This window comes from Mustela nigripes, chromosome 2, assembly GCF_022355385.1.
Source record: "Mustela nigripes isolate SB6536 chromosome 2, MUSNIG.SB6536, whole genome shotgun sequence".
Lineage (NCBI taxonomy): Eukaryota > Metazoa > Chordata > Mammalia > Carnivora > Mustelidae > Mustela > Mustela nigripes.
Window position 1 is genome coordinate 100312333 of NC_081558.1, and position 24294 is coordinate 100336626.

Here is a 24294-nt window from a genome sequence, read left to right on the forward strand (position 1 = left end):
CTCAAGGGAAATAAAACAGCACCAGCCCCACTTGCCTTATCTCTGTAGAAACTAACTGGGTTATGCCTTGAGGTCTGGGTGGGGAGGAAAGGAGAGATCTGCCTTGACATGGGCAGGCTAGAAGGATGGGACAGAACCCTGTTTACATCCAACATTTCCTTCCTGACCTGGGTCCTAGATCCTCAAACAGCTTGGAAACTGTCATCACAATGACTGGAGTCCTTATCTGGAAAAGTTTATAAAGTAAAGGGACCTTAAAGGCATCTAAATTGTTTTTCTTTTTTTATAGCTGAGGACACAGAAGGTCAGAGAAATTAAGTGATGCGTCTACAAGTCACGTAGATGGTCAGTGTTAGGGACCAAGTGGTGGCCACTTAACAATAAGAGGGAGTAAAAAAAACAAAACAAAACAAAACAAAACAAAAAAACAGGAAAACAAACAAAAACAAGAGGAGGGGGCATTCTCCGATCTTTCCCTTTTGATCAGAAAGCAAAAACAAACAAACAAACAAAACAACCTGCGGCCAGGACATGAAGATACAATGGTCTGGTCCCTGTCCCTGCTCTGCCCTAGGCATCCCACTCCCTCTCCAGCCCACTGACTCACCTAGTAGTCAGGGCGAGGCAAGCTTCTCTGGTGCACATAGGGATTCTGTGGCTGACCAGGGACATTTGCTTTGACTTTAGGGAAGATGCTCCCATTTGCTCCGGGATTGCTGAAGCCTGTTGTCGTCTGCTGCAGTCTCAGATTTTGAAAGTCGTTCTCAATCAAATTCTCTTCTTCAATATTCTTGTTTTTGTTCTTTGAGCTATAAGGGTGATAAGAATTAGGATTTGACAATGGCAGAAAGTTCCTTGAAGCAAATGTTAGTATTCTTTTTAAAAAAATTTTTTTCAAATTTTGAAATAATCTCAAATTTACATATAAGGTACACACCAAAAATTATACAGAGCTTCCATGGGCCCCCACCCAGATTCCCCAACTGTTACCATTTCTGCAACATTAAGAATAAGCGTTTATACCTGACACCCCACTACCCATAATGCTTCACTACTTTGTTCACTGTACATTCCCTAAGTTTTAGAACAGTCGCCTCAAAAGCTCTCTGTTAACACTGATCCAACACTGCCATCCAGTTCAGTTGGTCTCATGCAAATTTTGCTAATAATATTAATGCCCACAGGGCACTCCCAGAATGACTGTCTCCTACCGGAAATGTTAAAGGGAAATGTTAAAGGGAGGACCCACTCACCCTGTGAACCCAGGAGCCAGCCCAGCTTATGGAAGAATTCCCGCCCTTTGGGAGCACTCCTGTCTAACTAAGGAAAGGAGAGGAGGAGAGAAGCTTCATTCTCTCTGGAATGGGCAAGCAATTAATAATTCTTGATGTGCTCCCAGGAACGATGAACCTGAGGCTGAACTAGGAGCCAGCCTCGCTCTGCAGCAGGAAGCAGGAGCTGAGAAACATAGCCGTCGTGGGGTCACAAAGTTCCACACACAGCCCCTGAGGATGCTGGAAACCCAAGACAGATAGGCAATCCTCCTACGAAAGGAGGAGACAGCCTTGCTCCAGAACAGAATGTTCTGGCCATCTTCCTAGAAAAGGGAAGGTCACACTTCTGGTTCACAGCTTTGCGTCCTTGTAATAAAGGCTGTGGGGAAGAGTTAATATCAAACTCGACTAATAAAAAAGAAACAATATCTATTTATCCTCTCACATTATCATACAAAAATACCTCTTTTGCCAAAATATAAGATATGAGCGAAGTGTCACCCACAAGCAGCTTGTTTTTACCAAAGTGCATCCCCACTTGGCACATTTCGAATGGAATAGAGATAACAGTGTTCTTTCTCCCAGTTAATGCAGGGAAATTTATCTAAATATTTGTTGAATAAATGAAAGGACTCTACGCAAGTTCTTCGGAAGAGCACTTAAGGCACCTGCAAAATGGCTTTGCAGAGAGAACAAGGCATAGGGCTCAGCTAAAGCCCAGGTCAGGCCCCTGCCACAGGGTACTGGGCCCAGGGCCTTGACGAATGATCCTTGACTACATGAGTGGGGCTGAAAACTACTAATGGAGAGTTTCAGGGCCATCAGAAAATGGTTGTTAGGTCACATTATACAATTAAGTAAAAACAGACCTTGTTAAGCTGTTCAACAATGTATTCTTTTTAACACAAAGGATGGAGCACCTGAGTGGCTTAGTTGGTTAAATGTCTGACTCTTTGGTTTCAGCTCAGGTAATGATCTCAGGGTTGTGAGACTGAGCCCTGAGTCAAGCTCCACGCTCTTGGTATTCCTCCTTCTGCCTTCCCTCCCACCCCTGGCACATGCTTGTCTCTCTCTAAAAACAAACAAACAAAACCCACACAAAGGACACAAAATTATGTCTGTAATACCATTTGAGGGGAGCCTGGGTGGCTTGGTCATTAAAGTATCTGCCTTCAGCTCAGGTCATGATTCCAGGGTCCTGGGATCGAGCCCCACATTGGGCTCCCTGCTCAGCGGGGAGCCTGCTTCTCCCTCTCACACTCCCCCTGCTTGTGTCCCCTCTCTCACTGTGTCTCCCTCTGTCAAATAAATAAAATCTTAAAAAAAATAAAAGGAAAAAAATCATTTGAAAAGAAAAAATCTGGAAAGAATATGCCAAAATATTAGTTGTCTCAGGGTAGATAAGTTCTGAGTGATTTTTTAATTGTGCTCCTTTACACATTTTTCTGTTCTCTTCAGTAATCACGTATGGCTTCCATAAGCCAAAGCAAATGAAGGTAAGAGAGAGAGCCAACAGTACTAGAGAGGTTTTGCCTTATCTCCCTTCTTTTGCCCCAGCAAGACTGAGCATGATGCTGGTGGTGATGTGCCCTAGGGAAAGGGATGCGCCCCTCCGTACCTTGATAAGACAATCAGTGCGATCATCAGGCAGAGAATGAGGGCACCACCAATGCTGCCCACGACAGTGAGGATCAGCTGAAATTCTGAAAAGGAAAAGCAAAGAGTAGGCACAGCCTCCCACAAGCAACCCCCATTGGGTACTGCACAGATCCCCGTGCTCCCAGCAGTTCCCACCCCCACCAGGGCCAGCTTGGGGGGCAGGCTGGGGGAGGGGTGGCTCATCTCCTTTAGCGCCACCCCCACTACTATGTCCTTAGAACCCAATCAAAGAGGCTGCCTTGTCACATAAAAGAAGACCGTGGACACAGAGGCAGCCGCGGTCTGGGGGCAGGGCCTTCCTGGGCTCTGTGGAGATGAGATCTCAACAGAGGGATGCATCTCTTCCTAAGCTCTGCTGCCTCTGGCTGCCCACGAGTCTCATCTTGCTGATAAGCAGGACGAATGAGGCTAGAGTTACATTTTGTCACTAACAGAGGCTTGCAAGAATTAGTGGGGGGAGGGCTCATGGCTACCTGTATTCTCTCACACTATAGAGCACGGCAAATGTGGCTATGAGGTGGCCTAAGCACATGGCAGATTTCAAACACAAGGTATAAGAGAAAAAAAAAAATTGTCATGTAACTCTTACAATGATGACATGTTGAAAAATATTTTTGATACATGAAGTGAAATGTTATTAAAATCAACTTAAAAGCAACTGAACTGGCAACAACATATCACAAGCTAGTAAACAGCTTGGGGACAAAAAGACTTGAGTATTTAAAGGGTTTTTAGTCCTGCTCTCCTACAACCACAAACAGTTTTGGAATATACTTGTCTTTTATCCTTGCTAGTAAGAGAAAATGAATAGAATGACAGGACGCCCTTCTCTGGTCTGGCCAAGTCGAGAACCCACCTCTTGGGCCGGGTTCCGCCATCTGCTTTAACGGAGGGGCTGCTGCCTATGACCGCAAGGCAGGCATGGGCTGGCATGATGCAGAACAGAGAATGTAGGCAGATTTTTTAGCTCTTTTTGAAGGGAACCAGAGACTTTGAATCCTGGGCAGAATTCTGAATGTGTTCCCTATTTCTCAGAAGCTTAATAACAAAGCAAAACTTTTATACTCACGGTCTTCACAGTGAACTCCACTGTAACCAAACGCACACCTAAGATACAAGAATGGAAACCACGGTGTAGAGTCTCTGTGAGGAACACATCAGAGTTCCCACCCAACTGCCATGTCTTCCTTTCCATCTGCCTTTCATTCTACCTGCTCCCCCTTCTCCTTCTCCTCTTCCGCTGCCTTTCTTTGTCCTCCCACTCCTCCAGGTGAGCACCTTCCATGGAGCTCTGGAAGGCAGAAAAGGGGACACAGTTCCAAGTGGTCCCATTTCCTACTGACAGAACCCTCCAGCCTCTGAGCTTCAGGGAGATCCAGCAATTCAAACTAAGCTGAAGCCCAGAGGCACAGAGCACTGTGAATCCCCTCGGGGGCAAGGCCACATGGCTCTGCCACTCAACTGCTGCCTGGAAGCTGGGGCTTGTTACTGACATTCTCTGAGCTTCACTTTGCTCTCTGGCAAATGGGAAACGAATTTGTTCCTGACAGTGTTGCTGTGTGACGCGTATTACCTAGCACGGTTCCGGCACACAGAGAATGTTCTAGAACTGTCAATGCCGATAACGATTACAGGATGGTGCTCTTACACCTACCAACGTATGGCAGCACTCCAACCCATGCATATGCTATACATCCATCCCTTGTGGCTAGCTCTTGTTGTGGGAAGATGAGAAAGGAGTGACTTCTCTTACTCTTGACAGATCCCGCCATCACTTTCTTTGTAGCCTGGCAGGCACACGCATTCAGGCTTCCCAGTGTTCTTGTTCACTAAGCATTGCTTATTGTGGTCTGCACTGCAAGTGTCGGGACATCTGACAGCAGAAGCTTCAAAAGAAAATTTCTGAGTTATTTTCAGAAACAACCCCTTTGACCCCCAAAGTGCTATGCCACAGAACATGATTTTTTTAATACTGTTTTTCCTGGGTAAAGCGAGGTGTTCCCTAGCTGCGTACCCAAACAGTCCTTGTAAGAGGCATATGAGCTGCCTCACCAGGTCCATGTGTCTAAAGCCCATCTCCACACCCCTCAGACTCTGGAATGCACATGGAAACATGAGCAGTAAAGCTCATATTTTGCAAATGCAAAAGAAGAGAACACATGGGTTGCAAAGAACACTTACAAGCAAGTGGAACACTCACCCACACACACAGGGACCTGGGCATTAGGTCTTTCCATCCCCTGCTTGCATTTACACAGCAAATTATTGCTACAGTGGTCTTCCTCTGGTTCACAACCATAATAATCACACAGACTTCGAGCTGAGAGGCAGAGACAATTCGAAAATATGGTCAGCAAGACAAAAGGGAGGGGAATTACGGCAAGGCAATAAATAAATGGTGGTTTTTTCCAGGCCACTAAGCTTAGGGGTGCTTTGTAACATAGCAAAAGTGAATTGTTCCAGCTGTGCTGGGGGCTGACGAGTCAGCCTGAAGGAAACACAGGGCAAGGAAGGCTTTCTGGGATCATCTGGAAGCTACACCTTGGTATAAAGCCTTGTTTCTCCTTTCTTCCTACCTTCCAAAGAGAAAAGCAAACTAACCGGTCAGTGTGATGACTTGGCTTGGGAGGCGGCTGGAAAGGATAGAACCAAGCAAAGGAAGAGAGGGAGGAGAAATGACTAGTTAACTGGAACAGGGCCCATCTGTGGATTCAAGTCTCCTGCTTTTCTTCCCTCCTGCTTCTCACAGAGAATAGAAATGTTCACCAAAAGGACTTCGAAGAAAAGTACTGAATGCTTACCACGGTATTCTATACCACTCATGCCGTTTTGAGTTGCATTTGTAATGGATTCAGACACAGTCGTCTCATTTTCTTTTGTAGTTTCTGCGAAGATGTTTAAGACCTCAACCACAACAGCACTGTTGCCAGCACGCATCTCTGATCTTGCTGAAGGCGAGATGCTGAAAATGAAAGGAATCCATCACTTGATGAACTAACTAAAAGGTCCACAGACCGGTCTTCAAAACCTCCCAGACTCCCCAGTCTCCCAGCTCTAGTCCTTTTTTTTTTTTTTTTTTTAAGATTTTATTTATTCATTTGAGAGAGAGAGAGAGAGAGCACAAGCAGGGGGAGAGGAATAGAGAGAGGGAGTAGACTCCCCACTGAGCTGGAAGCCTGATATGGGGCTTGATCCCAGAACTGGAGATCATGACCTGAGCAGAAGGCAGACACCTAACCATCTGAGCCACCCAGCCGCACTACCACCCTCCTTTTAAAAAAGATTTTTATTTATTTATTTGAGAGAGAGTGAGATCAAGAGAGATCACAGAGGCAGAGGGAGAACCAGACTCCCTGCTGAGCAGAGAGCCCAATGTGGGGGTTGATCCCAGGACTCCAGGATCACGACCTGGGCTAAAGGCAGATGCTCAACCAACTGACCCACCCAGCCACCCCTCCCAGCTCTAGTCCCGATCCACTCTCCTATATCCATAACTGGGGCCCGAATACGGTGGGCCTGAGGGTGCAGGAAGATGCGAGTTATAGGCCCAGAGATCTGGCTTTCTTCCAATGTGTGCTCAGCAGTAATCTCCAGCCAAACGATGTCCTGCTGAAGGATACTGAGAAACCTTGTGGACAATCCTTTTTAGGAGCTAGAAGTCTGCAGCTAACCAAAAGTAGAATACAGAACATCTGAAACTTGCCCCTTTCTGTAGAAAATGGAGAGTAGGTCTCCTGCTGAGCTGGTACTCGTGATAGACTGAAACAGGGAGGGTGGGGCGTAGGGAGCAGGGGTACAAAACACCATCAGAGTCCCAGATACCAAGTGCCTGCGATGAGCAAGACACGAACACTACAGTTTGCCCTAAGAACTGCCGTGCCAAGTTCTAATTCTTCCACCATCTAAGAGGAATCAAGTGATACAACCACTAAAAGAGATGGTGGGGGGCACCTGGGTGGCTCAGTGGGTTAAGCCTCTGCCTTTGGCTCAGGTCATGATCTCAGGGTCCTGGGATCGAGCCCCGCATTGGGCTCTCTGATCCACAGGGAGCCTGCTTCTCCGTCTCTCTCTGCCTGCCTCTCTGCCTACTTATGATCTCTGTCTATCAAATAAATAAATAAAATCTTAAAAAAAAAGAGAGAGAGAGAGAGGGAGGGGAAAAAAGGACTTTCAAAAACTCCTTCCCTCTTCAACCTGTGGTATGCATTTTTAAGACTCATGATATATTTTTCCTGTTTTCTTTTTTTTCCATTCTGACTTTTGAATAAACAACTGAAGCTTGAAAACATAGCCAACCTACTTAGAAAATGTTTACAGGGGCACCTGGGTGGCTCAGTGGGTTAAGCCTCTGCCTTCAGCTCAGATCATGATCTCAGGGTCCTGGGATCGAGTCCCGCATCAGGCTCTCTGCTCAGCAGGGAGCCTGCTTCCCTCTCTTTCTCTCTCTGCCTGCTTCTCTGCCTACTTGTGACCTCTCTGTCAAATAAATAAATAAAATCTTAAAAAAAAGAAAATGTTTACAGCTATGTTAGTTCTTCAGGACAATCAAGAAAATCCAAAATTGGAACCAAATTCTGTGTTTAGGAACAGTCATCACCAAAGGAAGTCTCCCAAAACAAAATGGGCTTCAGATTCTAACCAACTGAGCCACCCAGGCGTCCCAGGCTTCAGATTCTAAAGTAAAATGATTCATTCATGATAGGATTTAGGGGTGGCTAGGGAATATACAGGGCAGTGAGAAAAGGGTATTTGATACAAGTCATTCTTTATCAGTTGAAAATGACCAGAAATCTCTGGTATCTTTTTGCAGTGAGGATAGGAAAGAAATGCCATGCACAGTTCATTCAAAGAAGCTACTAGAGCACGCTCCAATTTAGGGGGCAAGATATTACAATGAAAGGAACAATGGAACCACCACATATTTAATGACAAATGACATAGCATAAATGATCAGGCCAGTAGGCTTGTAATGAAACTAGTCACAGCTTCCCCAAGCCTGCCTCCTCTTTCTGAAGAGAGATTTGAGAGAGAAATTCTGAGGATCCTTCCGATTCCAACATTGGTGTCATAGATAAAGAGCTCAGGGAGCAGAGGGCACTGGACCAGAGCTGAAGAAATGCCTTTCTAGGTGAGAGAAGGCCCTGCACATCCCCTGGGGTACCCGAGCTGATGCATCTCTGAAACCCTCTCTTATGTAGAAAGTTGCCTCTGAACGCTCCTGGCTCCCTTTCAGTAAGTCCTTTAAAAAGGAAATGTATGCAACAGTATCAGGGAACCTCCCCACCATGACCCCATGGGACCAGCTCTCTATCACACTTGTAGGGTTCCCTATTCTAGAAGCGACACAGATAGAAACAATGCACGGCACTCCAGCAGGTGTCTGCCGCATACCCACATCCAGCTTCAGGGCCTCGACTGGTGTCTTCCTCTCGCCCTGTGAGCCCCATGCCCCCCCCGTCAGGCTGCTCACTGGCCTCTTGGCTACCAACTGCATTGGCCCCTTGTACACTGCCAAGTTCCAACCTCACCACCTTTATAGGAGGTCTCCTCTGAATGTGTGTGTATCAAACAGGTATGCCGTGTCTTACTCCACAAAGGATCTGACAAAGCTCATCAAGACAGATTAGGAGAACCCTAAAATGTAATTACATTAGGGCTGCCTTTTCTGTACAACTCCATTCACCTTAGAACCTTCTTTCCCCAGCCTGTAGTGCATGTGTATTGATATGCTTCAGAGAAGGCCATGATGGAATCACTAACTTCGTGAGACTCCTCTGTCTCTCTAGGTCCCCAGGTGGCATCCAGCACTGGTCACTGCATATGGATATGCTCAGTAATTGCTTGTTATTCCTACAGAAAGAGCTCACTGCTGGCCCTCAGTAGCTAGGTTGTGACTGGGATATTCTTGTCTCCCTTACTTCCCATCCCATGAGAAAAGAGACGACTGTGAGCCATTCCTTCTCTTCCCTGCCCTCTGGAATGCACATTCTAGGGGTTGACCAGGTGTGGTTTTAGCCAAGGAATGAAACCAAACCAACTGGTTGGAGGGAGACCCTGGGCCATGTGTCCAGGTTGCTAAGGAGACAATCACAGGCAGCATCTTGCTGCCCCAAGCTACCACCAGCCCATCCAGGCCAGGGTCAGTGTGACACTGGAAGCACAGCCCCCTCCAGTGCTCAGACTGACCACCTCTTCTTATGATTTGCCACTGAAGGGCCTCAGAGAACTCCAGAGAAGACCCGAAGTTAGGCAAACATACACCGGCCTCCCAAGTATCCCATCGGTCCATAGCAAACTTACCTTACTTTATCAATCACAGTCTGTCCATAATCAGAATTGGCAAATATGCTTTTAAACTGTGGAGGAAGGCGAAGAGATGTATTAATAACCACAAAGGGGGGGAAACGTGATCCTAGATCTGAGTTTTCACACAAATACATTTCTAACCTCATTTGTGTAAATACACGTGGCTCATCACAGCAATCTGTCCCTTATATGGGCCCTAACACCTTTTGATTAATTTTTGTTTTACACTAATACAGTTCTGAAATGTCAGAGTTATGTAGGAAAAAGACCCAAGGCACCCAGCCCAATCAGTGATCATACTTTTAAAAATAAGGTGCCCAGCTTACTCAGTCTGTGTTTTCAAAGTCCCCGTGGAGTTTTGTATATGTGGTTTGCATGTCTGTTAAAGACTCCTCTACAAGCACGCTTCGTGCACTCCTCCATTCCCCCAGGGAACACTTCTTTAATCGCCCACCTTGACAAGGCATCATGCCACAGACAGATGGTGGAGACAGGTGGGTCCTGCCCCGTGAAGAGTCAGGGGTCTACACCCTGAAGTGTGGAGAGGTGAACGCCACAGGGCAACACAATCTACCGCATAAATTCAAAGACACTTCTGGTTGCCAAGAACCAGGCGGAGCTTCAGAAAGGAGACCAGCCTCCGAGCATTTTAGGCAGTGGTGCCAGGATGGGGAGAGGAAAGGAGTCTACAGGGATGTTCAGAAGCAGCGTGGCTCAGAAGGGAGCAAGCTGAACGGGGAAGGATATCTGAAGCCAAATTTCTCCGTGTCAGCTTTTGCACGGTGGCTTAACTTCACCTTTCTCTTCAGAAACCTGGAGGGGAGAGTAATTCCTACCACAGGGGGCTACAGTGTGCATCCAGTGAGATGGAATATGTGACCCATGGCTTTGGGTGCTGGGTGGGGCTCCAGTACGGTACGTCTTACTAGGAAGACAACTCCAGATACTTGCAAGGGGCCAGAGATAAAGTTGCAACCTCTAGCAGGGGTAAGGTGGAGTTGGGGTGAGGGTCCCCATGAGCACGTTAAGTTTATTAATGCCAAGAATAGGGTGTTTTTTCTCTTTCTGATGACATAACCTCCCCTAGTCCACGGCACTCAGCACAGGGCAACCCCCAGGAACTGTTCCACAAACACTGGCAGACAGATGACGGAATGGATTAAATGTGGAAGATATGACTTGGACGAGTCTTCCCCTCTACAGGCCCAGCTTCCCTATTTTATCATATGAGTTCACATATCACTGAACTGGGTTGCTGCAAACTTTTATACTTCATGACTTTTTATTATTTTTCTCTTCATGGCAACCAATATGATTTTAGAAAGATGCTACTTCTCTTTTCTTCTAGTCAAATTCAAATAAATTTGACACTAATTCTTCTGGGTAGCCTTTTGTCCAGAACACATCTATATGCCTTTTTCAATTCTTTTAAATGCGAGGAGCAGCTGGTATTTCTGTAAACCATCAGAGGCCTGGAAGTTCAATGGATGACCTCCAAAGTCCCTCTCATTGGCCTACTGACCAGAGCCCATCTAATTTTCTTATTCCCAAAGAAGAGAGATTACAAAATTAGCATTTGGCATAGGAGAATGTATCTCCCTCCCCTTTTTTTTTCTTTTTTTATTCTTCCAGGTCACCCTTTGAGGATGTTGGGATATACACGTCTCAAACTGAAGTCTGGACAAGAAGGCAGGAGTTACCCAAACAGGCCTGCCAGGCTTCTACTGTACAACACAGCCAGCAGGTGAAGAGGAGTTCGAGAAGCAGCTTGGAGGTTTGGGATGAAGTCCATACCTCTTCCCTCATCAGCTGGGTGACCTACAGTCACTTAACCTTCCTGATCCTTGGTGGCCTCATCAGCAAAATAGCACCGTAGTACCATCCTTTCTGTTGGGCTGTTTTTAATTTGAAATATTACACATAAAATGCCAGGCACATACATATCAGGGGAACTCCAAATCCTTCTGTAGACTGTTTGGATCCAGCTGGTAGATAATGGACGCTGTGAGACACACAGGGCCTGAGCTGGGACGCCCCAGGGCTACAAAGCGTCTGCTAAGAGGACCTTGAAGAAAGTCTATTGCTTCTCTCTTCCTGTCTCCAGGAAGCTGCAAAAGAGTTCCCACTATCCCCTTCAGGAGAAGCGCTTCCTGGAAATTAGAAGAATGCTCTATCCCCCCCTGGTCCCTCTGAAATTAAGACCTGACTGAGATCAAGTCTTAAAATTGGTATCTGAAGGCAGAAGGGGTCTTTTGGACACCCATATCCAAAGCAAGCTTGGGCGACATAGTGGCCACAGCTCAGTGAAGCCACGGGACAACACAGGGGTTCCCTGGAATTAGGAACACACTGATGTTGCGACTCAATACACCGAGTACCATCCAAGTGGGAGAGCTGGAATGTAGGTCCGGGATGAGAGGGTAAGTCATGGTCAGCTCAGGTGGTATGACAAGGGGCTAAGGCCAAGGCTGGGCTACTAAAGCCATGGTTTTTATCCTAGCCTCGCCAGCAGGGGCTGTTTGGGCATGAGCACAAGCGCTCTCATGTTATCTAGAAATCACCTGGACAATGATATTTTATGTTCTACCAATTCTGCTTATAAAACTCTTTTGTAGTGAAATAATTCTGAATTGAAAGATATGGTCTTCAATGTCTTCTTTAGTTTTTATAAGAGTTTCTCCACTTAGGGTTCTAAGACATATTTACAGGCTACTGTTTTTTCCCTTTAAAGCTGAACTTTCGGAAACATTGGCTGAAGGTCCTGTAAAAGCTCCTTCAGATCTAACATCTGTGGCTCCAGAATGGAGATTTCCATTCCTTTTCATGCAGACACATTCATTCACAGTAATCAAAATGAAATGACGCTATTGTTCATTTTGAGATTCTTAACAGTGGAGAAAAGTGACATATTAATTCAAACAGAGTTCCCTTAACAAACATTAAAAAAAAAAAAAAAAGCCAGATTGGTATAGAAATGTATGTAAATTTGATTGTAGAAAGGAAAAAAGACCTTCAGTTTTTTTCCTCTCTCCAATTCTATAAAAATAGTTTTATTTTATTTATTTATTTTTAAAGATTTTATTTATTTATTTGACAGAGAGAGATCAAAGTAGGCAGAGGCAGGCAGAGAGAGAGAGAGAAAGAGGGAAGCAGGCTCCCTGCTGAGCAGAAAGCCCGATGTGGGGCTCGATCCCAGGACCCCGAGATCATGACCTGAGCCGTAGGCAGTGGCCTAACCCACTGAGCCACCCAGGTGCCCCCAAATAGTTTTATTTTAAAACATAATTATTTTGATGTGTCTGTTTAAAAATATTCTAGGGACACCTGGGTGGTTAAGTTGAATAAGCATCTAACTCTTGATTTCAGCTCAGGTCTTCATCTCAGGGTCATGAGTTCAAGCCCTATGAAGTGCTCCATGCTGGGTATAGCTACTCAAAAAAAATTCTAATAGCTTCTCTATCAATGGGCATGGCAGGGCTGGAGAAATCTTCTAAAGGCCCTCTGCCATGCCGGGTATTACCCACATAGGTGCAGATCATGGGGAGGGCCAAGGGTCCAAGGAGGACCTGGGCAACCAGGCACCAGGGGGCTCAGGACAGCGGCAATTAACCAACCAGTAAGTGTGCCTTTCACTATTTCAGCAACTGGGATAGCTATACCAGTGTGTCCTACCTGAACACCAGTCCTATGTGCTGCAAGAAAGTGTTAAAATGAAGAACACTTATACAGAGAAAAGGGTTGGAAAATACTTACAAAATCAGTAATTTGAAAATGTAAGTTTTGATAGGCCACAGAATTTCCATCTTCCAAACCAGATGTTTCTGATACTCTCACTGTAATAGTTCCAGGGAATAACTTTCCTAAAATTTAAGCAGAATCTTTTTATAATATTTAATGTAAAGAGGGTCCATTTACATTTTGTTTAAAACACAGATGATTCTTAAAAATTCTAAACATTGATGATATTATGGGAAGTCTAGAAAGATGAAAAATGTGACCCAAAATCTCACCCAACCCAACACAACCATTTTTATTTTGGTATTATTCTCGCAGCTTTTTTTCCATGCGTTAGTTTACATTGTCATCATTCCATGAGTCTTCTTTAACTATTGTTACATAAAAAGCATTTTTCCAAACATTACCTAGTCTTCATAACTGCCTGTCTATTCGTTCATTCGTTCATTCATTCATTCGAGTAGGCTCCACATGGGCCCAATGTGGGGCTTGAACACATGATCTTGAGATCAAGAACCACATGCTCTACCAACTGAGCCAGCTGGGTGCCTTTCCCACCCATCACTATTTTTTTTTTTTTTTCGTAACTATTGCTTTCAGAGACTGTATAATACTCTATGAAAAAAGTGTTATCTTCATTGATAGTCATTTTTCGGTTTTCATGCTACTGATTATTTAAAAGGAAAAAAAAATGTTTGCAGCCAACATCTATGCACAAACCTATCTTTGGGGTCATTTACTTAGAGTGGATCCCAGAAATGAGATTATTAGTGCTGAAACAGGAACACCTGTTTGGCTTTTGGACTATCTCTAATCCTTGTGGTCCCTCTAGTTTCCACCGAGGTAAAAGCAGGAGCCTCTGTTGCCCATAAATTATCCTCTACTACTACTCTGGAGGCTCTTTTTTTTACATTATTTTGCATTTTCTACTCCACTTTAGGTCTGAAATGCAGCTCTACAATTCATCCCTTATAACTCACCTTTTCTGCAGGTGAAAGATTTATAGTAATATCCCAATGAGCACAGGCAAAAATGGGTATTGTTGAGGCTAACACATGAAGAACCATCTTGACAGGGAGCTCCTTGGCAGGGACTGATGGGACCTGAGAGAGAGGAAAAAGAGGTTACAAATCCAAAGAATGACAACAGATTACACCCAGAAACAGACCTAAAAATCTTCATGCCTGCCTCCTAGGCATGTTCAGTTCTTTGGTTGTGTTAATCCATGGTACACCTTTAGAAGAGCGGATGCCTCTAGGTAGTTTTTTTGTGGAAATTCTGGAGCCAGGTGCTTGTCAAACAATAAAGACAGAGGTGGGTGGGCAAGAGTCTGCTCAGAGAGACAGCAGTCTCCTGATTCCATCTTTAGCATCTCTGGTCTCTAACACTGGACAGAGCTTCCTCGTACCATCTGAAAGAAAGCATCCTATTTTCTAGGGAAATATGCATAACCGTCTTACAGGGAAGGACAGGCAGGAAGCCCCCCAAAAGAAATGGGGTACTCTCTTTGGGTTAGCATACAAGGCATACAGACATACGAAGAGAGGAAAGGGATGGTAAGGGGACTTTGCAAATTAAGTCAGTGAAAATTCTCAGAAGAAGTGATGAGGGCACATCCCACCCCCAGCTTTCTGAATGGATGACTTGAATGGATGCTGGGAATTAGTGCAATGGTTTCTACACCACTGGCTGGTGCTCTCAGACCAGGTAGGGCACAACATCTTTCCTCTCTCTGGAGAAGTGGTAGGAACGGGGAGTAGAGTTAAGTCGGAGGAAGATGGTTGACTTGGCTGGCCATTTTCTCCATCTCTGTCAAATGAAATGATTCTGAGCTTTGATTTGAGAAAAGTTTGAGTGACTGATAAGAAGTGTTAATGTTCTTACGAACCTACAATAAAAATCGTTGATTAAAAAAAAAACTATATATAAAGTACAACATGTAGAGCATCTTCTCTTTTGTGATAAAAAAGGATATGCACAAACATATTAAGTATGTATGCTTATATTTGCACACATTCCTCTGGAGAAAGATAAGAGAAACCGGCCACAAAAGTTGCCTCTGGGGAAGGGAGAAAGGGTCTGTGTCCTAGGGGTTTAGGAAAGGAGGGAGATCTGGAGCTTACTGCATATACTTCTGCACTGTTTAAGCTTCTTTCCTTCCCTAACTGTGGGTCTAATGCACTTTTTTTTTAAGAAATCAAAAACAAAATAGTGCTGGGGCGCCTGGGTGGCTCAGTGGGTTAAAGCCTCTGCTTTCGGCTCGGATCATGGCTCGAGCCCCGTATCGGGCTCTCTGCTCAGCGGGGAGCCTGCTTCCTCCCTCTCTCTCTCTCTGCCTGCCTCTCTGCCTACTTGTGATCTGTCTGTCAAATAAATAAATAAGATCTTTAAAAATAAATAAATAAAATAATCCTCAGATCTAGGCTGGAAGGGTCTACATGAAACCTGTCATTCTCAGGGAAACTGAGGCCCAGCGAGGGCAGCAACTTGCCCAAGGTCAAAGAGTGAGCCGATATCTCCCTACAATGACTACTTTTGCTTTCCCCAGTGTTCTTTGACAGATCTGAGAGATGGATGATGAAGCAAGTGGAGCTAGAGCCTGTCCAGGGTACCTGGTTCCTAGCCTGCTTTCATGTTTGCAGGGCCCACTCTGAAGGCTAGGCCACCTGGGGCACAGCTGCAAGACCAGCTCCACTGGAGTCAGGAAAGGGAGCTCTTCGAAGCCATGCCTGCTTACCCAGACATTCTCCTGGAGTAGGGCAGCCACCTTGTGTCCTGGCCCAACCACTAGCTCACTGTGGGGAGGGCAGCAAATTCCTCTCTCTCTTGGCTTCAGCTTCCCAAGCCATAATAAGGTGTGACTGAACTAAAAAGCCACCGAAATCCCTTCCAGCTGTACCATCCTGTGCCCTTATTCCTGGCATGGAAGACCAGCGGACAGGTCTGTCCTTTAGTGCTGGAAAGAAGCCATACCAGGAGTTATTTGTCTGGTGAATCCTGAGTGGAGTTGACTCCATTTCTTCCCTGGGATTGTCCAAAGCATCCTTGCTTACTTAAGGCTGAGCCTTTTTAAAAAAAACCTTTTATTTTACTTAAAATGTTAACTCGTGCCTTGTTAGAAGGGTGGTGGCCCTACTGTTTTTTATGAGATACTAAGTGCTCAACACTTGCTTTGTCCCAGGAAGGCTTTTTTTTTTTTTTCTTTTAACTCTTTTAAAATAATTATTTTAATAGACTTTATTTTTTAGAGCAGTTGTAGATTCACAACAAAATGGAGAGGAAGGTACAGAGCTCTCCCATATATTTCCTGCTTCCACACGTGCATAGCCTTCCTCCTTATCAGCACCCCTCCCCAGAGGGTACATTTGTGACAACAGGTGAACATTCACTGACACAGCAGCGTCATCCAAGGTCTGCAGGCTATGCTAGGGCTCCCCTGTTGCTGCTGCACATTCTGTGGGTTTGGACGAATGTATAATGTATAATGACCTGTATCCAGCGTGCGGTATCGTAGAACATTTTCACCACCCTACCAATTGACTGTGCTCTGCTTACTCATCCCCAAACCAGCCTCTGGCAACCAGTGATCTTTCCACTATTGCCACTTTGGGTATAGGTGTCCATGGTTTTGCCTCTTCCGGAAAGTCATGTAGTTGGACTCATGTTTTAGTCTTTCCAGGTTGGCTCATTTCACTCAGTACTATGCACTTAAGATTCTTCCATACCTTTTCATGCTCGATGGCTCATTTCTTTTTAACTCTGAATAATATCCCACTGTCTGAATGTACCACAGTTTTACCCATATCACCTACGGCATAACATCTCAGTTGCTTTCAAGTTTGGGCGATTACGAATAAAGCGGTCATAAATACTCCTATGCAGGTTTTTGAGTGGACATGTTTTCAACTCCTTTGTGTAAATACCAAGGAGTACACTTGCTGGATCCTATGCTATGAGTATGTGTAGCTTTGTAAGAAACTGTCAGACTGTTTTCCAAGGTGGTTGTACCATTTTGCTTTCCCACCAGTATGAGAGTTCCTGTTACTCTGTATCTTCATCAGCACTATTTTTTTTTTAAAAGATTTTATTTATTTATTTGACAGACAGAGATCACAAGCAGGCAGAGAGGCAGGCAGAGAGAGAGAGAGGAGGAAGCAGGGTCCCCGCTGAGCAGAGAGCCCGATGCGGGGCTCGATCCCAGGACCCTGACATCATGACCTGAGCCAAAGGCAGAGGCTTTAACCCACTGAGCCATCCAGGCACCCCTGAGAATTATTTTAGACCAGGGGTTGGCAAACTATGACTCATGGGCCAAATCTGCCTACTCTTCATTTTTGTTAATAGCGTTTTACTGGTATACCGCCAGGCTCATTCTTCTGTATGTTGACCGTGACCACTTTTGTGTTACAATGGCAGAGGGGAGTAGTCCCAAAAGAAAATCCTATTGTGGCCCGCAAAACCTAAAATATTTACTAGTTTGCCTTTACTGATAAAGTTGGCTGACCCCTATTCTAGACCAAACTTTGGTAAACGAGGCAAGTAGTTTCAATAATTCTGGCTTGAGGTCAGACTGCCAACTCTTAGTAGTCCCAAAACATCTGTCCTTTGGACAATGGCCCCGATTCATGTCTAGAGTTGTCTGAGCACTGCTGTTGTTTGGCATTTTATTCCTCAGGCTCCAATTCCATGAATTAACTCAAATTCCAGATTGTGATCGTCCACCATCGTAATGTCCCACTTTTCACTAATACTATTGAGGAGTCAGGGAAGAACAGACTCCTTCCTTGGGTAGATCAGGTAGCTAGACAAGTGTGGCTGGCAAGGCAGTGCTTGTTGGGATCTGGCCTTCTCAGAGAAGCTGAAACTATTTCTAAAAAATTTCCTGGAGAAGTAGCTTGCATAATGTCCACATTCATAAAAACATTCCACATCTAGCTTCAAGCAGCAAGTGGGAAGGAAAGGAGAGCAAAATGAATCTGTGGCTTAGCTTTTAGGGTCTCTGCCATCACTACTAGCCTTTGTGACTCCAGTTTTTAATTCCAGGGGTTCATGGTCAGGGAAACCTTGGGTGTTTTTATACCCACTTCTCTCTGCCTGCAGAACACACTTACCTACTGTCCTCCACAATGTCCTGCCTCCACAAGTAAGCAGTCTCTGAGAGAAGGAATCGCTCTTACCTGTGGGACCGGAGTTTGAGGTGCTGATTGTGGACAAAGTGATGTTGCCAGAAGTCACTGGAGTAAGAGTCTCTGAAGAATTATTCTGTGTGCCTGGGGTGATGGTTGATCCATTACTTGTTGGAGAAGGAGCAGTTGAGCCCAAATTGCCACTTCCAGGGGGGCTGGTGTTAGTGGCAGCTATAGGTGTTGTTGCAGCAGTTGTGTTTGTTTTATTTTCTGTAGATGTGACTGTGGAGTCTGGAACTGGACTTGATACAGGAACCGTGGGAGTGGATAGAGCTGGTGGGGTGGGAGCGGTAGTAGGTGATGGAGATTTTGTGGGAGCAGTAGATGACGCTTCTGTAGGAGTGGTAGTAGATGACGGAGACTTTGTGGGAGCAGTAGATGACGCTTCTGTAGGAGTGGTAATAGATGACAGAGATTTTGTGGTAGTAGTAGGTGGCATTTCTGTGGGACTACTAGGTGGAATTATTGAAGAAGCAGATGGAGTTGGTGTGGTGCTGGGTGAACTCACGCCTGAAGTGGGTTGAAGTGTATCTGACTGGACAGCTGGGGGAATAGAGATACCAAGTTTCAGAAGGCAGAACACTCAATATATACTGGCAGTTGCTACTATTTCATATTATGAGTACCCAATGATGCTCTTCTGATAAACAAATATAGGTGACTACATTAAAAATGAAAATACATCGGACACCAGGGTGGCTAAGTCATTAAGCGTCTGCCTTTGGCTCAGGTCATGATCCCAGCGTCCTGGAATTGAGTCCTGCATCGGGTCTTTTGCTCAGCGGGGAGCCTGCTTCTCCCTCTGCCTGCCACCCCCCTCTTTGTGCTCTCTCTCTTTCTGACAAATAAATAAAATCTTAGAAAAAAAAAAAACAGGAAAATACAGGACTGCTTCGAACACACACACAGATCCCCATAATAAATAAAATAAAAAATTAAACAGACAAAACTGGAAAAAATGTTATTGAAATCTGTTACAAAAAATATGTATGAAGATGAATACCAAGAAGTTACATCTTTTCTTCCTGCAGTTGCTGAACTATGAATCTGGCTTTTTAACACTCCTGAGTAGTCCTCTGTGAGGACAACTGAAAGCGCCAGCAGGGGGTGCTGTTACTACCCAAAAGTGGCCTCCTTTTGAGGCAATTGTCCTCATTTCCCATTTATAAAGCATTTTAGGGAGGGTTAGAAAGGGAGCATGTTTAAAAGAATGATGAGGGGAGCCTGGGTGGCTCAGTGGGTTTAAGCCTCTGCCTTTGGCTCAGGTCATGATCTCAGGGTCCTGGGATCAAGCCCCGCGTTGGGCTCTCTGCTCAACAGGGATCCTGCTTCCTTCCCCCACCCCCACCTCTCTGCAGACTTGTGATCTCTGTCTGTCAAATAAAAAAATAAAGGGGCGCCTGGGTGGCTCAGTGGGTTAAGCCGCTGCCTTCGGCTCGGGTCATGATCTCAGGGTCCTGGGATCGAGTCCCGCATCGGGCTCTCTGCTCAGCGGGGAGCCTGCTTCCTTCTCTCTCTCTCTGCCTGCCTCTCAGTGTACTTGTAATTTCTGTCAAATAAATAAATAAAATCTTTAAAAAAAAAATAAATAAAATAAATAAAAAAATAAAATCTTAAAAAAAATGATGAAATAAAAATACTTCATTAAGTGTGTATTAAACTTTCTTCCCAAATTTTTTTTCTAGTGATGTTTACCCATTTACCCATTAATAATTTTAGACACATTGATTTTTTTAAAGAGTAGGATGAGTAGAGATGATCTTTGCCCTAAAGGCTACAGTGATCATCAGAATTGCCTTTTTTCAACTCTTAGGAATCCCTGAACTCATGGAAAAGTAAACTCTTAGTGGTCCAGTGATTAGTCTTCTGGAACCCTTCATTGTCTCAAAGAACTCTGACATTGATAACCAGTTAAAAATAATTATTAAATGCTTTAGTGAGAAAACAAAAAAAGTTTTAGTGAGGAAGCAATTCCTAAACCGTCATATTTAAAAACAAAAAACCAAAAAACAAAAAACAAAAAAACAAAAAACCCCTGGGTCTGTGAGCAACCCCCCCACCCCCCCCACCCCGACAGAATCTGGGTCTTCACCTTCAACAGGGTCTGGCTCAAATAATCATTGAAGGTTAAAGAGATAAACAATGGGTCTTCTAGCAGCAAGGAAACGACTCATCTTGACCGATTTCTGCTTCTTTTTTCATCTAACAAGGGCGTACCCTATGCCAGATAGTAACTGTGAAATCGATACAAGTATCCCCTTTTGACAGAAGAGCCCCCCACTATCCAGAGGGGTTTAGGGATTTGCCCAGAGGTAAGCCTTAATTCCCGTGGAGAAGCGATCAGAGGACTGTTGATGCTAGCTAGAACCAGAAATTAAACCAGACCCTGTAGGGGCCAAAGGAAAGGCTACCAGGCACCAGACCTTTTGAATCTACTGATTTGTGCTTGTCTGACCTGAGGAACTCTGGAGGACAAATCTCTGACTTGCTGAACCTCACACCCCATAGTCCAGAGGCCCCTTGACTTCTGCTCTGTCTTCCTTCACCTCAGACTTAAATACCCTATGTCTTTGAGCAGAGTCAGAAAATAGCCTGCTGGGCCACAGAACTGGTACAGTAAGCCTGTTAGTTCTAGCTCCAAGACAGCAAATGCAATTAAAAGAATTAAAAATAGTAAATATGTTGGGCACCTGGGTGGGTCCGTAGGTTAAGCATCTGTTTGGCTCAAGTCATGATTCCAGGGTCTTGATCCCAGGGTCCTGCCTGGGGGTGGGGGGGAGGGCGGGGATGGTCCCTGCTTGGGAGTCTGCTTCTCCCTCTCCCTCTGCTCCTCCCCGCTTCCTGTGCTTGTGCCATTCTCTCTCAAATAAATCAATAAAATCATTTAAAAAAAAATGTAAAAACAGCAATCATTTTAAAAAACTGTAAAATGTTTCTTACCTGAGGTTGCAAAAAGGAGGCTGAGAAGAGTGAGGTGAGCAAGGGCTCTCATTTTAGACGTTCTTGCTGGGCTGTCCAAGGAGGAAATGACTTCCCCTCAACCGTCTTTAGTTTTTAACCCGCTTTTGGGTGCAAAGTCCAGTCATTAACTGACGTCAGTGAGCCAGAGGCAATTACTTGTTGGGGTTTGGTCCCATACCATAAGTCTCTTCTGAGCTTTTGAGATAAAAGAAGTGGGCCTGGCCTTAGAGAACAATTTTCTGTTCAGAATATTCTTCCAAATTATTATAGTCCAAAATAGTTCAAAACAGCCTAAATATCCTTGGGAGGTGGTGTGGGGTGGGGGAGCAGTTAATCTCTATACCCCAACTATCCCCGGGCGACCACCTGTTAGGAGGCCACCATTCGTTTGAACACCCGATGGGAGCATCTGTGGGCCACTCCCTGCCATTTGAATGTGGAGATACAGTTTCCTCCCACTGTAGCTTCAAGAATCCCTGGGGGGCTCTACCATGGTTTCCCCACACTGTGGCCTAGCTTTCGGTCGGCCTCCCTGAAGGCCACTTTGAGCAACTTTGTAATCCTGTCTCCAGGTTTCCATGGCTCTCCACATAGCACTTTACCGAGACAAGGCCCCCTATTCATGCCCTCAAACACACTCGATCTCCAACTGTAGCATTTAGCCTAACTTTACTGAAGGCTTGGGGGTGACCACTCCAGGAGGGGGAAATTCGGTGCAAAAAAGGAAAAACTTAAAACAGATGACTACGGGTTTTCACTCCTTGGTTGTTCTCTGGCTGGCCGTCTGCTCCCAGCTCCTCGACTCACCTCTTGTCCCTGAACCCCTGACTTCTTGCCACCTTCTGGGAACCAGGCCTGTCACTCAGAGAGGAGCCTTCTGAACCCAGGCCTCCCTCCCTACAGCTCAGAACCACAGCTCTCCCAGGGCCCAGGCCTGCCAGAGGGTGAATCCAATCACCCCTTGGAAATATTAGCCAGAGTTTTACCTCTCACCTTAGTGAAGACCAATTTTTTTTTGTTATATTATTACAGAGAAGATTGCTTCCTTGTGGTCCCAAAAGTCTCTGTTCAGGAGTAGGATTTTGGGTTTACTCTTATATAGCCAAGAGGCTCGTTTAAATATTTTTCCCCAACAAGGAAAACTGTGCTATTACTCTCAGCTTGAAGGATCCTGGCCCCAGAAGTTAAATCAAAGCCTCTTTTTCACCTTTTCTCTTTTTAAATTTGCTTTACTGAGTTAGGCCTAACTTACATCAATAAACGGATCCCTTTAACATGTAAAATTCAGTGAGTTTTGATAGATGTGTATATATGTGAAACTACCACTATAATCATGATATAGAAAATTTCTCTCACACCCAAAAGTTTCCTCTTGCCCCTGTGCAGCCCATTCCTCCCTCCACCCCCAACCCCAGGCAATGACTAACCTGCTTTTTGTCACTAGCGATTTAGTTTGCTTTTTCTAAAAATGTGTATAAATGGAGTAATAAGGTATGTACTAGCCTATGTTTGAAGCTCCTCCTTGGTACAATGATTTCAAAATTCATCCATATTACTGTGTATATCAGTCCTTTCTTTTACAATGTATGTATAATTTATCTATCATGTACATATGTACAATTTATATATAATAATTTATGTAATTATTTTAAAGTTGTGATATGGGCATATACCTACGAAATGATGATCATAATCAACATATCAAATGTTCTCATAATCCCCAAAAGCTTTGTGCCTGTCCTTCCATACAACCCCAGTTTGAGGTAACCACTAATCTGCTTCCTGTCACTATAGATTAGTTTGCATTTTCTAGAATTTTATAGAAATGGAATCATACGGATGTACTGGGTTTGGGGATTTTTATTTTTTGGTCTGGCTTCTTTTATTCAGCATAATTATTCTGAGATTCATCCCTGTTGTTTTGTGTATTAATAGTATGTACATATAATTCTGCATTCATCTGAAAGTGTTTCCTTAGGATAAATTCCCAGAAGTGAATCTCTCAGTTATTTCTCAGTCAAAAAAACACATTTTAGGAAAGATATTATTGGGGCGCCTGGGTGGCTCAGTGGGCTAAAGCCTTTCCCTTCGGCTCGGGTCATGATCCCAGGGTCCTGGGATCGAGCCCTGCATTGGGATCTCTGCTCGACAGGGAGCCTGCTTTCTCCTCTCTCTCTCTGCCTGCCTCTCTGCCTACTTGTGATCTCTGTCTGTCAAATAAATAAATAAAATCTTTAAAAAAAAGATTTTATTTATTTATTGGAGAGAGAGTGAGAGAAAGAGCATGAGAAGCCAGAGGGGGAAGCAGACTCCCTGCTGAATGGGGAGCCCGCTGAGGGACTCTATCCCGGGACTCCGGGATCATGACCTGAGCGGAAGGCAGATGCTTAACCGGCTGAGCCACCCAGGTGCCCCCCGCAAAACCATTTTTTATAGCTCTTACTATCTGTTGCTGAATGTCCTTTTGAAGGGAATATAGCCTTTGTAAGCTTATGAAATTATTTGTACCCTCACCAGAACTGGATATTCTCCATGCAGGCATTTTTAAAGATGTGAAATTTTATTGTATTTTATTTTGCTAGTAGCATGTCCTTGACATGAGTGAAGAATATTTTCCTCACATTGCTTTATGAATTTTATTTTCTCTTCTACAAATCATTCAATTGTGACAGCCAACTTTTGGGAGATAAGTTATCCAAAAACACTGTGAATCTGAAGAGCCAGGACCAAATCTCATTTACTTCGCATTCCCTGGACGCTGTACCTCGAGCAAACTGAATGGCATTTGCCCATTATTTCCTTTGTTCCATAAATGTTTACCCAGCACTTGCTATGTGTCATCTGCTCTGCAGGGCACAAAGGAGTGAACAAAGCAAGGAAGTTCTCAAGGAAGGTGGACAACAGACAACCAAACTGACAAAGAGGCCAAGTAAGCTCCTGTTGTGGCGAAGGGCATGGAGGAGACGAACTGGGGGGCCTGTGGTCAGGTGGGGAGAGCAGCTCCTTTAGCTGAGACCACCAAGAACCCTCCTTGCCTTCTCCTGCTTCAATGCTCCCATGACTTCCTGTTGTCGGAATAAAATTCACATTCCCCGTGGCTCAGGCCCCCTCTGCCTCTCTGACATCACCACACCCTTATCTCCTGGAATTAAGCTCTTGGAGAAGTTGTATGG

General features: G+C 44.7%; 1 protein-coding gene across 2 annotated transcripts in view; it reads right to left on the reverse strand.

Annotated features, from left to right (window-relative positions):
* Window positions 1-24294, reverse strand: part of MUC13 (mucin 13, cell surface associated) — a 30650-nt gene that overhangs the window by 2544 nt on the left and 3812 nt on the right. For both annotated transcript variants that reach the window (XM_059388008.1, XM_059388007.1), the window contains exons 2-12: window positions 21101-21316; window positions 18152-18703; window positions 13955-14077; window positions 12993-13099; window positions 9234-9289; window positions 5735-5895; window positions 5134-5253; window positions 4687-4819; window positions 4003-4040; window positions 2893-2977; window positions 608-809 (exon numbers count right to left, since the gene is read on the reverse strand). In XM_059388008.1, the coding sequence (XP_059243991.1) occupies window positions 608-809; window positions 2893-2977; window positions 4003-4040; window positions 4687-4819; window positions 5134-5253; window positions 5735-5895; window positions 9234-9289; window positions 12993-13099; window positions 13955-14077; window positions 18152-18703; window positions 21101-21152 (1629 nt within the window). In that variant the 5' untranslated portion in view covers window positions 21153-21316. The remainder of the gene's footprint in view (window positions 1-607; window positions 810-2892; window positions 2978-4002; window positions 4041-4686; window positions 4820-5133; window positions 5254-5734; window positions 5896-9233; window positions 9290-12992; window positions 13100-13954; window positions 14078-18151; window positions 18704-21100; window positions 21317-24294) is intronic.